Raw genomic sequence first — 16,985 nt, 5'->3', positions numbered from 1 at the left:
TATAGATATACATTATAGTCATAGAGACGTTGAACCGGCTTCTACTATTAGTAATTCCATTCAGTCTATCACAATTATACTCGTCCAATATTATAGGAGGTATTACGAATAGCCATTAATAATACTAGGTTTTACAATCCCAACCTAACCTCAGCTCTTTGTTTTTTATCGCAGACCGGTAAATGATATCCTAACCGAATCATTTAACTTGATAAAATAAGATCAAGTCAATCAAACTGGATTGCATAGTTATATACCTATATCTATAGATTATATATATATATATTTATATACATATATGTATACTGTCAGGCCATAGCACTGACTATAGGTACCACGTAGAGGTTACTCGCATCGGAACGATCACTTTTGCATATGTATAATACTATATATGCCAGTACATATAGATATACACAGGCATGTATTTTAACAGCGAGTGAAATCGACTCAGTCATAATTCAAAATGACGTTAAGCATAACGAGCAGAGACGCGCGTAATCGTCTAGATAATTTGACTATAAATAATATTCCTTAGTAAATTCCCCGGCATCCTTCAGGCTGTCCACCTTAAAGGAGTTTCGTTGTTGAATTCAAAATTTTATGTAATAAAGCAAAACTTAGTGTGCTTCACATAGCTAGAAAATATCTGATGAGTATACGTATACAGAGAACGTGATTTATGTATGTATAAGGATAATTAAAATTTATGTAACATTTATGCGGTTTAACAATCTTCATTAAATACTATCGATCACACGATTACAAAGATTCTAATTTTATTTTTCAATACTGTAAAGCATTTATAGAATCTGCGGTCAATTACACTTCTCGTCTGTGGCTCTATCTCAATTATTAATCTGTAATCTCTGTGCTTAACTATACAGAACGGATTCTACCAAGAGACACTGAATATTCATCGTGTGGAATGATACAGCACGCTTCAAAAAGTATCTACGTTACGTTAACATTTGAATAAACATACAAGCATCCAAGATTAATCTATCTTATCAGATATCGGACGTGAGTATATGGATACATACTAAAATATCTTATCTACTTTGAATCACCCTGTATCCGGTCTCCCTAGATAACCCTTGAACAGAATCTTCTCGAATCTCCTACATAAGCTTGGCCACTCGAGCAGAATAGAGAAGAGGAAACGGATCGATCCTTTCCGGAACGCCCCTGGTTTCTTGTAACATTTCCACCCTATTGACGACCTTGACCCTTCTTTATTTTTCCTCTTACTTCTCGTCACTCCACCGCTCTCTGTCGACGCCCTATTCCAAGATAGATTTCACTCCAGAAGTTACGTGACATTCGTAGACAGAGGGAGGTGGACTAATGCAATTGTAAAAAGAAAAAAAAAGTTTATATATATATATATATAAAAATTCGTTCTTCTATTAAAAAAAAAATGTGTAATGTATGCACAGGTACCTAGTATGATGTTTTGTACTCACGAGAATGACCCATATTATTGATCGGTTGCTATAGTTGGAATTTAGTTATATGCATTTATATACATAGTATAAAGGTTGATAAGCACAAGGGTGTCTATGGTGCTACGGTGGTTACGCGTAAATAGCCTGATCGTATCATATAAACGCAATCTAGCTCGATCAAACGTTCTCGATGTGAAGGTAGAAATTAACGATTGCACGGTAACGCATGCCAACGCGCATAAATTTATGCATCGGTGTTTTTCGCACATACTATCTTTATGTCTCTCTCGCTCTTATTATCTCTTTTCAGGGTGTACCCGTTGCATATGCATGTGCCGATTGATATGAATGCATCGCTGCTTACTAAACGGGACGCTGCGCTATCTTGATTCCTCATTTTCCTTTCGGCCGCGGAAGTCCTTTCTGTGGCTTTCATGAGGAAACCATACGAATCCCTAATTACTATTATTGTTGTTATTATCTGGTAGGCTCGTTTACAGACGCACGTATTATTGACATTTTTATAGACCTTTGTCAATCTCACCGCTGGATGACGACGATTTGCTTGTAATGTTGATCGACAGAGTTATCCGTAACATGCGACATGGAACACATAGTGCAAAATGAGAAAATCTTCTAATCGATGATATATTACGAAACGGGTATAATAAATCTTTATATAGCTTATCCGGTTGGATAGCTACGTACAGCAGTATGCATAACGTGAGATGGTGGATAGAAATCTTGTGCATGAGATTTTTTTATGATAACGGTCTTAGCAACGTAACTTGCCCGTGAAGAATTATTATGATTATGTATATGTTTATAGATGGATATAACCGTGTAATGCCGCGAGTCTTGGTATTATAAGCAGACGAGTACAAGGATAGTAGCAATGCATGATGTTAATTATATTTAGATACGAATGTGACAAATGAAAGAAATTAAAAAATGACTGTATAATAATCTATGTAATGTATCTCGTAAAATAATTATAAAGGCATTTATAAAAGTGGTTAAAAAAATATTTTTTTTCCAAATCTTCAGATCCGCCAATATTATGGGCACGTGTAATTTTGCTATGCTTCTCGTGGGTCGAGTATTTTAGAAAATATGCGTAAAGCAGTATATGGCATATAAGGGTCAAGCATATACATATATCCCATTATGAATATATTGGCTGACCGTGGAGCCGATTTTATCTGGGGAATTTTGAAGGGCCGACCGTGCCGCGTGGGAGGATAATGCCTCTCGTTCCTGAGACTTTTGCCTTTTACTCTTTTGCTCGTATCCTCGCTTGTTCTTTGGTCCACCCCCATCCTCATTCTCGTCGTAAACCAGCATCGCCCTTAGCACCGTAACAACGCAGCACTGTGGCAGCGTACAGCACCGCCTCGCGGCTTCGTCGGCCCCCAAAAAGTCCCTAGGTCGATTTCGAGTGTTCTTTTCAGCGTCTGTATAGGTTAGGTTCTCTTCTGGCAAAATGCGAAGGGTCACCCCCGGCTTGACTACTCCAGGCGAAGAGCACTCAACGGCAGCTGTGCTTCTCGCGATACTATCTAAGAAAAAAAAGGTCTCAAGGTACAACATCTGCCTCCCACCATTTTCTTTCTTATTACCTCATTCCCTACTGACTTTTATTCGCCTACTGGATTTCCACGCTGTTCTATACGTTTACCTCAAGTAGACGTCAATGTACCTTCGTTCCATGCGTTAATGGAGGTTGACTTTTTTAATGATTAACAGCCCTGGACCAGAGCCATGTCTGACCAGTAAAGCTACCTCATCCACTTTCCTTCAGGTCCTCGGGGTTGGTACCGCTAGGAATCAAGCAGGCCAAGCACGTTCCTGGCTCATCGTATCTAATTATCAAGGAAATTACTCGATATCTTGTTGGGTGACTGACGAAGAAGACTTTACCGGTCCTGATCCAATATGGCTGCCCGACGATACCTTAAACCTCAAATACACTCAATTTTGAAAGTTATACGATCAGAATGGTGAATAAGAGTAAAAATGTTGTGTGGGTTAGGGTAGGTTACTTGTGTAATTTCATAGGACGTTCAGCCGTCAAAATACTCACGAAAATATACGACGCCCGGCACCCTCGTCAGCGTCGAGAAACACAGCATCCAACTTCTTCCAACTCGTTTCATCTGGAAATCGTGCTTTTTCATCTTGGCCACTACGGGACTCGCCTATCGCACGTAATGGCTCTACCTTCCTACAAGCCAGTTAATAGGTTATCATTTTTTGTAATGACCTAACCTAAAAAAAAGAAACCTTATAATTCCATAATAAAATTACGACAGAGTCGTGTCACTTGTCCTTTGTTCCATAATGTCCATACTAACCAGCTGATAATGTATCCTTGAAGCCTCGTGGAATTATTAAAAGTACATTAGAATTACAAATGCCAGAGGGCAAATGGGGTTCCAATAAAAGCAAATACTACTCGTCCTAGAATTGATCCAATTACTTGGCAACTGGTCGTCCTCGTCCTTCGGAGTCTTGCAAATCCAGAGGAAGCTGCGTGCGCCTTCCTCAGGGACGAGGTATCCGCAACGTAAGGCGCAACGAGTGGAATGAGGACCGAGTTTAAGCAGTGGTGGGGCGAGGAAGGAATGAATGGACGTGGTAACGTTATACGAGGCCTGGTAATTATGACTCCTCTAATCACCGACAATTACAGGAGTTACCGGGCTCGCGGCGTTATCTTCAACGGTCCATCGTCAGACCGGTTGGTATATGGGGAGAAAAGGAACTCTTCACAATTGGCAGGGTGTTGTAGATATATAGATAGAAATAGATTATCGATACACAGCTATACCGCCAGGTGTATAAAATAAGGGGTGTAAAAGTGGTAAAGGACTGAGAGTAGAATCAATCAAAAAGAGTAGAGACGAAGAATCTGGATCATAATGATTATCGGTAATTAATAACGATTACTACGTAATGTTGGGCCAAAATCAATCATCGTCCGCCAAGCAATCCTTGCTGTAATGAGGGATGCACCTCTTACCTATAGAAACCACGCGAGGAGAAACTCTTTCTTCTTCTGTATCTTCCTCGTCTTTTCTACACAGGGAGAAACTTACCTATACTTCAATCTAGTGGAAGCACCGTGCTCCTCTTATGACGGCTGGCACAACCCAACAATTAAATCCCTCCTGTACAGACGGGCTGCTATTATCGCTGAGTTATCGTTTCGAGACGGGACGACGCCGAGAGGGTTGCTGGGGAACCAGGACTCTTCGCCACGGCTTTGACATGCGTTTCGATTAATGTCCTAGGCCATTAGTCGGCACTGAAAAATCTCCAGATCCCTCGTATCCACAGCCAGGCGTATCTCCTTTCTTCTCGTTAAAAGCCTTATCGCTCCATGGTGGTTACAGCTGAAAATGAATACAGCAAATCTTAACGAGGGTAGCTTTAAGTTTAACAGTCAAAAATACAAATCCACCCCTTTCCTTAAGCAATAAAGTACTTAAGAATCATCGTCGCCACAATAACTGCAAATATCATTGAGTTTCAAACTTCAAATGACATGTCAAAAAAATGCGTATAGCAACTAATGGATTCGAAATTTTAAACACGAATCTTACCTGTCAGAGATCCAATAAAATAAAAGTCTCAGCGGCTGATCGTCGAAGAAGCTCGTAGGACGTCACGGGCGATAATAGATGTAGCGTCCCCTCTCTGGTGCCGTCAGCAAATTCCCAATTGAATAAACGTAACGAGAACGTACTGATTATAAAACCGGCGTACAATGCGCCTTGACGAGGCCACTTTTCCAAAGTAGTATGAGTCTGCCTGCAGAGACGTACATACAGATGTTACGCATAGGCCAGTATATACCACATCGCCTTTTAACAGCGTGGAGGCTACTTTGTATATGTTTCTACTCACCCCCATCGGACCAGAATGGATCGTAGTGGTACGTGGATATAGCCGCTGATGACAGAGCCGCGACAATAATTATTACAGCGTGCGATTCGTGATTACAGGGCAGAGCGACGAAGTCGTACTCGCATGAACTTGGTTGCATTAGGTATAGATAAATATATAGACATATAGGTACACATGAAAATATATATAGGGGTGGGCATGGTATAGCGGACACAAATGTATAAGTAACGCATACCTAGCTCGTTTACGTTCGATATCAACCCCCGTTTCGCGCCACCACGATTTCCCTCTGCGGATCCCATCTAGAGCCGAATTTGAACCCCTAGCCGCTGCCAGTGCTACTGCAGCCACGGCTGATGCTACTACGGCTTGGTCCATGGCCACTACTACCCTGGGCGAATTCGAGCGCTACCCCTGCTGCAACCGGGCAGCGGACATGTCCGCTAATTGTATGAATTATGTATGTGCTCTCTTACTTGCACGCGGCCAGACGTATACGTTGACTCTCACACACAGGTCCATTTAAGTATTTCGCTCTCGTATGTATACAGCATGCGAGCGGGAGAGAGAGAGAGAGAGAGAGAGAGAGAGAGAGAGAGAGAGAGAGAGAGAGAGAGAGAAGTTAGGGATGCAGAGTTACAAGGGGGGATGCTGGAGAGATGTCGTAATAGAGGGTGGCTTCGGGCTAGAAAGCGCGAGGACCGATTTACGGCTTTGGACTTCCGCTCTGCGCGAGCATTATTGAGATTAACCACCCCCTCGTCGAAATGGCTTTTCGATCGACCTCCGATGGGGGGTTCAAAAGACGGGAAAAAAAGTACTCGTGAATCAAGTCGACCCCTCTAAATGTTCCTGGGAGAGAGTCTGTATGTTGTGACGCGAATATATTTTTTTATTCTGAACCTCAAGGACACGATGTCCGATAGTACTTATCATGAAACTATATCCAAGACTATTTGCAACCCTTACCGAATATCGTTATACAACACGAAAGTTCGTGTCGAGGACTAATTGCTAATGGTTCGCATACCTACCGCGCGACAGTGGCGCCAGGCTATGATTACCACTGTTAATGTTTCTCATTTGACAACACTAAATCGTATCGCACACGAGCTATTAGTAATTTCGACGATTGGACGGGGTAAAGATTTTATCAGTATTCTTGATGACGAAGAGTTGCACACTATTCGTAATATACACTGACTTGCCGTATAAGTCGCCAATGAAGCTTATAAAGTGACATAACGACAGTGAAATCATAAGGGCGCCACAGTGTATAAGGTGTTATTATAAAATTCTGAGCTTGTTAAGTAACAACGTCAAGTACCGTATGCAGGGGGTTAGGTCAAATTTATCCAGAAAATTACACCGTGGTATATCGTACACCTTGCTACACTATATTCCACGTGCATAAAAGCCGGCGGATGATTTCGAACGACAGGACGTCCATTCAAGCGAGTGATTTATCGGGGTTGCGCGTGTGCCGCACAAATGATACAAAATGATGCGGCAATCAGACTGCGACTGGTAGACGCGCGATGATTGGTCATCCGATTGTAACGCAGTGCGCTATTGGTTAGTGATTTTTATGGATTCTTCGAGATCCTGTTATCTTAATGGCCTGGTATTTTCCGTAACATGAACGGGAAGTGTATGTACCTATCGACGTATAATAAATGAATAACAGAAGACAATAAAGAGAAAGATAAAAGAACAAAGCACAAGGATGAGGTATAAAAAAAGTATACAGATTAGGCGGAAGCAGCTCGAACAGAGAAATGCAAATGGGGTCGAACGAGTCAAGATTTACGGATCGCGTTTATGCAAACAATAATGCGCGCCGTACGTATAGAGCGACGCGTACATAGATACGTTAGCTCGACTCTGCACGAGTAAAAAGGGATATTGGACCTGGTTTACTCGTAAGGTTAGCTCGTTCCCTCAATGATTCACCAGGTAATGGAGACGAATGCGGCCATAACTCCAACGTCCACGCAACGTGCAAGATGCTTACGTTCCTCTCTCATTTCTCTTCTTTCTGTTTCGTATTCTCGATCTCTCTCCTCTTCGCAACCATCCACCACCGGACTGTACGAGCAAGTGCAATTTATATGACATCCGACGTTTATGATTTATTTAATTGAATATCCCGGCCGCCCTCCCGTGCGACTATTTTTTCCCCCTGTTCTTACAGCCCACCGGGTACATATATTTAATACGACAGAACACTACATAATGTGAAATAATAAAGACAATCGTTCTTATCGGCGAGTCACAACTTCACATTCTTAACGCATCTAACCTCCAAATATGACCGGCACGATTTACACAGCTTTTCCGAAGCCTCTGGTAGAACTTTGCACTCTAGCAATATTAACCCGCCAGTAGGCGCGTGAAGAGTCTGATTGTGAGACATCCCAACTCAATGCTTTTCTAGTGGTGAACAAAATCGCGCGAACATTCCCGGATTAAAGGTATATAAAAAGAATCATTGAAGCTATATATACAGTACATACCGTATGTTCTGAGGAGGCATCGGATACATTGCGATCGCAAAACGTATTACCGGATAATGGAACGCAATTTCCCCTTACGTTCTGCTCTCGAGCGGTTTCACACCTCGGTCGAGCCACAACCAAAAGGTTAACTTGATAACCACTCAGTAACGTCGTTCCTCGTTTCGCTACTTATCGTAAGATTGCGGTTACGTTCCAAGACAAGTACTCACGTCTTTCTCACTCTTCCTTTCGCTTGACTCTTTGGTCGGCCTATTTGTAAGGACTCAACCACCCGTGGTCAGGACAAGGGCCGGGAGGTGTGCCGAGAGGTTATCTCACAGCGTGCGATCGCAGCTGGCGACCACTTTTCTTCACTCCTCTCTTTTATCCCTCTCTGTCTCTCTCTTTCTCTCTCTCTCTCTCAGTCACTCGTTACTTTATCCACCAATCGCACTCGTCTCACCCTAACCTCACCTCACTATGTACTGTACGTCACATACAGGTATTATATCTCATGCAGCTTTCGCATACGACCAATTCTTTTCTTCCGCTATTAACGGCAAACGATCCGCGCGCCTTCTGGCGTATAATGACGCGAAACAAACGGTCGGTATGGAAGTATAGTAGGAATCTTTATGTAGGTATGAAAACTTCGATGCGAATAACTCAAGCTCAACAACCCAATCGCCTCTCTCTTTCTCTCTCTGTTACAAACTCCCAACAAGGCTCTGTTTCCATGGCACCAACCGCACTCGTAATCTTCTGAGGTACACTCTATCATCGTTGCTCTTACTTCTTGCCGTCATTCACCGCTTTTCATATTAATCAATTAATTAACCGCAATCCAGCCACCTTCAGCTTCACCTCCACGTGTACTACAACATCGACTCCATAGGTACCAACTTCACGCTATTCGCCACGTTATTTTCCTCAAGCGATAATGGCTTTTGTGGTTACTAGGTAATTGGTCAGCACGAACGATACTATATGTGATATACCATAACCCTTCTTACAGACACCAAGCATGGTTAAAGCTAAAGTATAGAGTTTTTAATGGACGAAAGTAACCGACCTTAGTTTACGCGCATAAATTCAGTGATCAGCAATGCTTCAATGCTTATCTCACGGCTGATAATTTACATCGAAGCACCGAACACTCGGAATTTATCATCTATTGGCAAATACGTTCCGGCGACTTGAGATATATTTGACGGACGTTATGTCGGCACTGTTATAAATGATAAATCAGCATAGCAATCCACGGCGGCAACGTCAGTTATGAATCTCGTGTGGAAAGTTAGTGGTAATAATTCAGCAAACGTGCGTCGTCGGACATTCTATAGTGACTCCTGCGTAAAATGGTGTTCTTACACGGTACACGTGTAGTCTGTATATATGGAGAAACGAAATTTTTAGTGCTTCTATAACGACTTGGGACGTGCTGTCTTTCACTGACTGCAGTGGTTATTAACCAGCGTGAAGAGAACTTCATTAATTTATAGTACATCGGCAATATATACCTAGTAATATAATAGTACATTATAGCTCTGTTCTTTGGATATCTTAGAGTACCATCCTAGATGGGATTGATTTAATGCTCGGTACTTGGTGGCCGTGGCAAGCGTGAATTGCAAAGCGGGGACTACTGATATTTTAATACAAGAGTGAAAGCGTGATGCCCGGCCATCCGTCTTTTCGTGGTCCGAATCTCTTTGCATACGGAAATCAGAATGCGCCAGAATCGCGCACCACGATATCTCGGACCCCACGTCGTCGTTCTGTTCAGGAAGGAAGACTGTTTGTTAGTCCTATCTGCGATCGCGCTGGTCTTCTCGATTGGGTTCCCACATTATTACACTGGCGAACCACCCTCGCTCACTCGGAGAACGCGCGCTCCTTCTCTCCCCCCGTTGCATGTGCGCATACACCACCAATGCATATGACTGTACACCAGCACTACGGGGGCCAAGGAGCATTTCGTCGTCGTTTTTTGTGTCTGGCAGGCCCTTCACTGGCTGGGTCCAGGGCCCGCCACGATTTAGTGGCCCTAATTGCAGGGTTCAGCTATTTAATTACCGGGTTCGGCCACTCCATCCCCCGTCCACGCTCCTACGCGTCGACCGTACGCGAGTACGCTGTAAGAGAATCGGTACGTGAATTGCTGCTACAATTTTCATTTTTTTCCCTTTCATTCTCAATTTCTGTTGCATTAGATAACGCTGAGATGATAAGTGGGGGATCATATCAGAACCACGTAACATCCCCAAAGGATGAAAGATCTTCCACCCTTGCGAATGTACCTAGTACCATAACCTTTTTGTCCCTTTTTTTCTAGTGGGGTAGAAAAAGCGACTAACCCCCGCCCGCCCCCCCCCCTTCACCCCATAGTCGTTACTTTTTATTAAGCTCACCGCCATTTTACTTCGCACCCACGCAATATTTCACGCTGCCATCTCTCCTACCGCGAGGCACGAAACAGGCATATATCACCTTCAACTCGCGGCCTGGCCCTCCTTCTCCTTCTCTCTGGTCCCTCCAGCCGAGGACGCCATATTGGTACCGTCCCGGAACAGTACGAGAGCTGCTGGAGCTTGTTGTCATGGGTGCTTCTAGCTGGCGACGTAGATGGTCTACACTTATCATCGACACCCCCAAAAGAATTCGAGAGACCGATAAATCTCAGTGGAAGAAGGGAAATCAGTGAAACACACGAAATCTTTTAATCGTCCCTAATAAACGGTTCGTGCGGTGGGCATTCGTAATAACTCCGAGCGTGTTGCTACCAAATGATTGATACGTCCATAAAGCGTTCGTGGGTCCGTTTCGGTGCCGGTGGCCGCGGGTGACAGGACGGTTTGACGAGATGATGAGGATCCTCATGAGGCCCCAAGAATCATCGTGATTAACTAAGGGCTGCGATTATATCCACCGTGAAAATAGCACTGCCACCGGTGTCTACGTCCTGTCTAGAATAAGGATCGTATACCTAACCTATATCAGGTACGCCTTTCAGCGTGGATGATATCGCGGAGTCCCAGGACGATGGTGGATGGATATAAGGATACAGGAATAAGCGCGGGCCCCTCGATTAGTCGGGACGCCAAAGCTGCGGGAACTTTTGTGTTTTAATTGTAGCCTGTGTAGGGGGAGACCATTATTCTTCCTCGAAGGCGAACCACGAAGAAGAAGCGCGTAACGCTCTCTCTCTCTCTCTCTCTCTCTCTCTCTCTCTCTCTCTCTTTTTATCTTTTCTCTTCGAAAAGTTCCACCGAGAAAAAGAGAGTTATAATAACAGAGTGCGTCCGTCCACTTGGAAGAAACGTCCGTCCGTTATAGTTGTGTTCCATGGTTCCTAACGTTCCATCGCTTGTTCCATCATCCACGCGTCCTTCGGTTCGCGTCTTCCATAGTCTCGCCGAGATGCCTCTTTTCTTAGCGTCTATACGATTTTTCATTGTGTATCCGCCTTTTTCTACTCAACGCCCTCGGATCCTGGAGATTCATCGTTAATCTCGACGCTAACGCGACGCACGCGCTTTCGCGGTCTTTCTTTATCTTTTTTTTCTACATTGGACGTCGGGGTAAAAACGACTCGGCGCCACCTGGCCGGATGGGAACCTCGTTTTCGAGTCGTCCGATCAATTTTAGTCCCCTGTGTATGTACCTTTACTGTCTCTGTCTCTTGTTAGATGGATATATATATATATATACGGTACTCGGTAAGACCCTTGAGATCCTGTGGGAAGAAGCTAAGACATAGGGTGCTCACCCTGTATACCCACAAAGTAATCCTTTCGGTGGTTCCTTAAGGCGCTCTTCTATGTATGAATAAAGACCACATGGTTCCCACTGTATCAAATTACATCCTAATAAAAAGCGTCTATTATCGTACTCTTAAGAATAGCCACTCCATTCACGAGAAAACAGTACCCGATCGTACCAAAAGCTCCAGTACCTCTCGAACGACCTCCTAACCCATGACGAGGTGAAGATTCCTCACCTTAGAAAGTAATAACATTCCGATATAAATGTCACTCCATAAAGTCCAAGTACCTACACGCTCAGTACCCAGCAATCCAAGTAATCTTGACGCAATGATAAAAATCCAAAGAACAATTTTAATATCCAATCATAATAAAATGAGTACAGTCCCGTCTAAAATCGAGCAAGCAATCTTTCTGTAAACATCAACTTCTACGCGCACTGCTATCCGTACCGGAATGCTCTCTCCCACGCCGAGCATCCTTAAAAAAAACTACCTTAGGAAAAAGAAATGCGGAATCCCAAAGGACTTCCTCACGTGACCCCGAAAGAGATGAAACCACGTGACGTGGGCAGAGTTTTAATTGGTCGAGAGCTCACCTCCTCGTGGGGGTTCGGAGGATGTGCCAAGAGGACTGAAGAGAGGAGAACGCGAGGGGGTGTACTAGGGTTGCCGTGTGGATTAGAGGATACTGGAAGACGAGAAGGCGGACCCCACCAACCCAGCAACACCTTCCCCGATGGTAAAACTCACTGGCGCGCCTTCTATAAGGAGTATAGGAACGCGCACTCCTATACGGTCCTATACCACTCTCTGTATAACAGCATGTATTTTTATATACAGATATATATACTCATGTGTTATACGCATACGGTCGCACGGAGTGAGACGCACGAGTCCTCTCAGGAGAACCGCCTTCTTGAGCTCCGCCAAAAACTTCAGTAATAATTGTCTCTCGACAAGAGTCGGATCGTCCTTTGATAATTGTATTGAATTCCTAAGGTGATAAACGGATAGACCCTTATTGGTACCAGGGTCTATGGTGCAGGTAGTGTAAAATCGAGTGGACGAAGAGTGAGCAGTGTAAGATTAAATTTTTGTATTTTTCAAAATTACTGTGGTCGCTTTGAAATATTTCAAATTTTTATAACCGAATGATTTGTGGATACCGTACTGTACGGTTTGGTTACCACTGTCGTCGTCTTGTGAAACTTTGGCACGTGGGATAATCTGTGACAATATGAACTGTGCTTATCAGTATCCACATGCTGCGCATCCTCAGGGTGCTGTAACAATGCCGCCTAATTCTACTCAACAGACTCTTCATCCTGGGATGGATACGGAATTTCTCGAGGTAATTTTTTTTCGGCGAGAATATTTGTAAGTTTGATTATCTGGTCTTGCGACGTCTTTGAAAATTTATTATTTAATTTTTTTTATCACTTTTAACGGATTCATCTTGGCTTCTTTGATTAACTGGTGTAATCATTTGCCAATGACAAATGGGGGGTTGTTCATGGGAAAACCGAATGGAGTACACCCTCGTGATCGTCATCCTGGGCGGGTAACTTGGTCCCGACCCTCTGTCGTTAATTGTTCATCTCCCAGCACCTATGCTAGAGGCCAATGTCGGAAGTGCTGGAGACGCACTACCAATTCCCAGGATAAAATTGAATTTGTACGATTGCCAATTGATCAACGTGGTGTCTGTTCGGCAGGGGATGCTTGGAAATTTAAAAAAATTTTTGATTATATATATATTTATTGGTGCCTGTCTGATAGATGCCTCAGGATATATTTTGTATCTGTAGCATGTACATCTATCCAGCTACCAGTGGAATCTAATGAAATCGACGAGTTCCTTGCCATATAGAACGAAAGGGAAAGAAAGACGTAGATGTTGCTGGGGGATATTAATATAAGGGCTCGATACGTAATTATAGTGATTACCGTATTGCCAGGAGGCGGACTAAGGCGTCCCTCAGTTTGCACGTCATTTTGCAATCTCGACTCGCGGGCGAACATGCGCTGCGCCATTTTATATAGATGCACGTACCGAGTTGGTACACAGTGATTTCATCCGAGCAATGATATAAAAATTTAAAAAATAATTGAAACAGAAAATTCATATTTTTTATCGACTCCTCGTCATCCGCATAGATAAATATTGATTACTGCATAAATAAATTAAAAAATTGTCTAAAACAATAATATACGCAAATTCTATATCAAAATTCAAGTTTTGTATTTCGAGTATAATAAAAATTAAGGGATCCTTAATCAAAGTTCCTATTTTGTCCAACAGGCGTCACTGTCTTATCTATATGCCGTTGTAACATCCGTCCTTGACCTCCTACCAGTGAAATATCTGAACACCTTCCACAGCATGGGAACTCGTTAAGCAGAAGTTTTAAAAGAAACCAGCCAGCAATTTCCCGCGAGCTCTAACAATTAGCCGTATTGCCACGTTATCTCGTATGTATACGATACAGTGCGGTTAATTGTCGTTACGAGCCTCTTATTGCCGGTGCGCTGTTATTATCGCTATTATCGGTAATTATAGCGGCTCGTGCACATAGTCGTCCTACCAATAAGGATACAGTAAAGTAACGCAGTCCGCTTAATGGAAAATTAAAAGTTAACGGGATAAAGTGAGATGAATACAGAATAAGATAAATAAGTATCTAGATAATAGATTAAGAAAACGTAAGATAAGATAACCAGGCATAACTATAGATATACGTATACATATCGATAATGTCTATATCTTCTTTAACACGTTCTATATACGGCCATATAGTATAGGGTCGTCGCGACGTCCGAAAATGCACTGGACCGAGGAGACGAGGGAGAATCGGTGAAGCTCGTAAACTCTCTCTACGGAACACCCCATAAATCTGTGAACGCGTCTCCACGTCGTAGCCCTGGGTTCGGTACCGGCGTAAACGGCACGGCTCGGCCGCATACTCGCGGTACTGTTGTACTCCGTGGCAACGGGGAGGTTCGTAAATCAGTCGTGCTCGACTTCTCCTCGCCTTGTTTCGGTCCAGCAATAAGTCTTGCCATTACTCCTCGCACTTTCCGAGAATAGAGATAGCGTGCTCCGAAGGTAGAGCAATTGGCGCCTTGGAAGGATGTTGGAATAGAGAAAAAAAAGAATGTAGCCGTATATAGATATGGACATGCAGACGAGGTAAAATTTTTTTTGGATTAACATAGAAATGAAAAAAATTCGAAATTTTCTCTGTCAATTTTATTATTCCTTTCTCTCGGCTTAATTCCAAATATCTATATACCCTCCCCATGAGAGCCTCCATGACGAAAAAGCAAAGATGCTGTGGTCCCGAGTAATTATTAGTCCATCAGCATCTCCCGATGGCCACATGGCAAACTGAACCAAGAGAAGCCGTAGTGCCGAGTCGGGCCATCTTCGTCCAAGGTAGACCGCCCTGTTATTATCCGCCCCCATTGCCCATTGCCCATTTCCCTTTCAACCCAGCGCACTCTGCCAATCAAGGATCCATCGTTTCTGAGTCGATCGGCGCGTCGTAACGGCGTCCCGATGCGACCGATCGAGTCTATTCATATATGTTGGTAGACAAGAAAATTGTATAGGGACGAAGTACATAGCAGCTTCCGCGGCTCCCTCTTTCTCTACCCGTGAAATTAATACCACCCTATATACTGTTTTTGTACGTAAAAAATAAATATATATTGTATATAGGGTATATGTAAAAAAAAAGTATCCGCGAGCACGTGTTGGATATATTGCATAATACACGTAGAATTCGTGGGATGGTTCGCCTGCGGCACGAGCGTTAATATCCATCCCTCTGTCGGTCATTGTAAAACATCCCTTTTCTCGCGCTCTCGAGTTCGCCCTTCATTGACGCCCATCTCTACGTGGTGGTCAGGAGCGTATCACACCTTTTGTGTCGGGGGTGGCACGCGATGCAAGCATCATCGCTTTTCCGAATCGTTGAGCCCTGTTACTCGAGGTGTACATACAAATATATACTCACTGGCGAAATTCTCTTTCTTTATTATTATTATTTCTTCTTTTTCCTTCCTTCATACCTGTGCTCACTTTTACCTTCTGTCTTCTTGCTCATTCCACGGTTCGCTTCATCTACTTCCTTTGTACGTCTTGTTCAAGTCGAAAAGGTCCACGTGGAGGTCGTTCCACCCCTCATCCGTCTACTACTCCGCGTAGACTATGAATCCTCTTCTTGTGGCGACGGAGAAGGTTATGAATGGTGCACGATTAGACGGTCGAGTCGCCACAGTGGCGCCGCAGTCTTCTTCCATTATGAGGAAATTAGGTCCTAATGCAAGTTGAGGCGAGTCCCCATAGGCGTCTGTATCCTGTACGAGTAAAACGGATCGTTTCCAGCTTTCTCGCTAGGATGTAAAATCCTCCTGGACACTTTGAGAAATTAGGTGCGACTACGCCTATGAGACGGTGAGATTCGTAATTGACCCCTTCTTCCTTCTCCTTTCCACCTACCGAGTGTTTCGCTCTATACGACCCAGTCGATAACATTTGAAATTCAAACTGTCCGATTAAAATCACATTAGAACCTTGTGGGAAACGGGCCACGGGCCACGGGCTACGGGCTATACGGGCAATTCTTCATTATACACGTATTAAGATACACGAGATTTTAATAGATTCGCATGGAAACGGGACGATGAGATCCTAGATAGAAATAGAATTTATTTATCTAGCAGTGTTTTCGAATATATTGATACATTTTTCTTTATGTACAGTTTTTCTTTACGTTTTACAACATCGAGTACTTTAATTTTCCCGACAAAACGGTCTGCTAGCACGTTTACACTTTCGCCGATGAAATTTATATTCTCACCTGTAAGATTCCTTGATGCAACGTGTCTGCCCAGCTTGGGCCATGTAATTAGAGACATGACGGCCCGACGACGGTAACACAGCACATTAGGAACGTGCTGCACGACGCATTATCGCCGTGTAATGTGACAAGCTAAATAATAGCAGTTGCGCCGGTTCTCTTTAACGAGTAGGAGAGTCTGGAGAGACACTGTGGCAAGGGAAAGGTTAATCAGAGAAAATGAAGAAATAAAGAAAATTGACCGTGCGGAGTTACGAAGGATACAAGCTATGAGAAAGTTGGGATAGCAAGAGAGAAAAAAGATAACGAGAATTCTTAGGCTGTTTGTGCAATGTCAAATTTTACCGTTAATCCGTATCCAAACGCGTGTCTCCTTCCAGGCACTTTGGTTCGATTAAAATTTTCTATCTCTCTCGCACCTATAGCGTACCGCCTTTTATCTCTCCTTTTCTGTTATCCCCACTCTGTTCCCATCTCTATTCCTCCCCCCCCCCCCGCCGCC

At 43.5% G+C, this 16,985-nt stretch overlaps 1 protein-coding gene and 2 long non-coding RNA genes across 3 annotated transcripts in view; 1 reads left to right on the top strand and 2 right to left on the bottom strand.

The window, feature by feature from the left end:
- Positions 1–2,896: 2,896 nt before the first annotated feature.
- On the bottom strand, positions 2,897–4,046 carry LOC112494026. The gene is made up of 3 exons (XR_003059100.1): positions 3,529–4,046; positions 3,065–3,405; positions 2,897–3,004 (listed from the first exon to the last, which is right to left on the bottom strand). It is a non-coding gene; the product is annotated as an uncharacterized LOC112494026 (long non-coding RNA).
- A 558-nt stretch (positions 4,047–4,604) lies between these two features.
- Positions 4,605–5,858, bottom strand: LOC112494027. Its single transcript, XR_003059101.1, has 3 exons — positions 5,355–5,858; positions 5,051–5,258; positions 4,605–4,840 (listed from the first exon to the last, which is right to left on the bottom strand). It is a non-coding gene; the product is annotated as an uncharacterized LOC112494027 (long non-coding RNA).
- Positions 5,859–12,798: 6,940 nt separating this feature from the next.
- The window catches only part of LOC107265504 (transcription factor Sp9), a 20,053-nt gene continuing 15,866 nt past the window's right edge, over positions 12,799–16,985 (top strand). The window contains exon 1 of the mRNA XM_025082772.1: positions 12,799–12,969. Within this exon, the coding sequence (XP_024938540.1) occupies positions 12,856–12,969 (114 nt within the window). The 5' untranslated portion in view covers positions 12,799–12,855. The remainder of the gene's footprint in view (positions 12,970–16,985) is intronic.

Source organism: Cephus cinctus, unplaced genomic scaffold (assembly GCF_000341935.2).
Source record: "Cephus cinctus unplaced genomic scaffold, Ccin1 Ccin1_scaffold0227, whole genome shotgun sequence".
In the NCBI taxonomy this organism is placed as follows: Eukaryota; Metazoa; Arthropoda; class Insecta; order Hymenoptera; family Cephidae; genus Cephus; species Cephus cinctus.
This window is presented reverse-complemented; position numbering and strand designations above follow the sequence as displayed.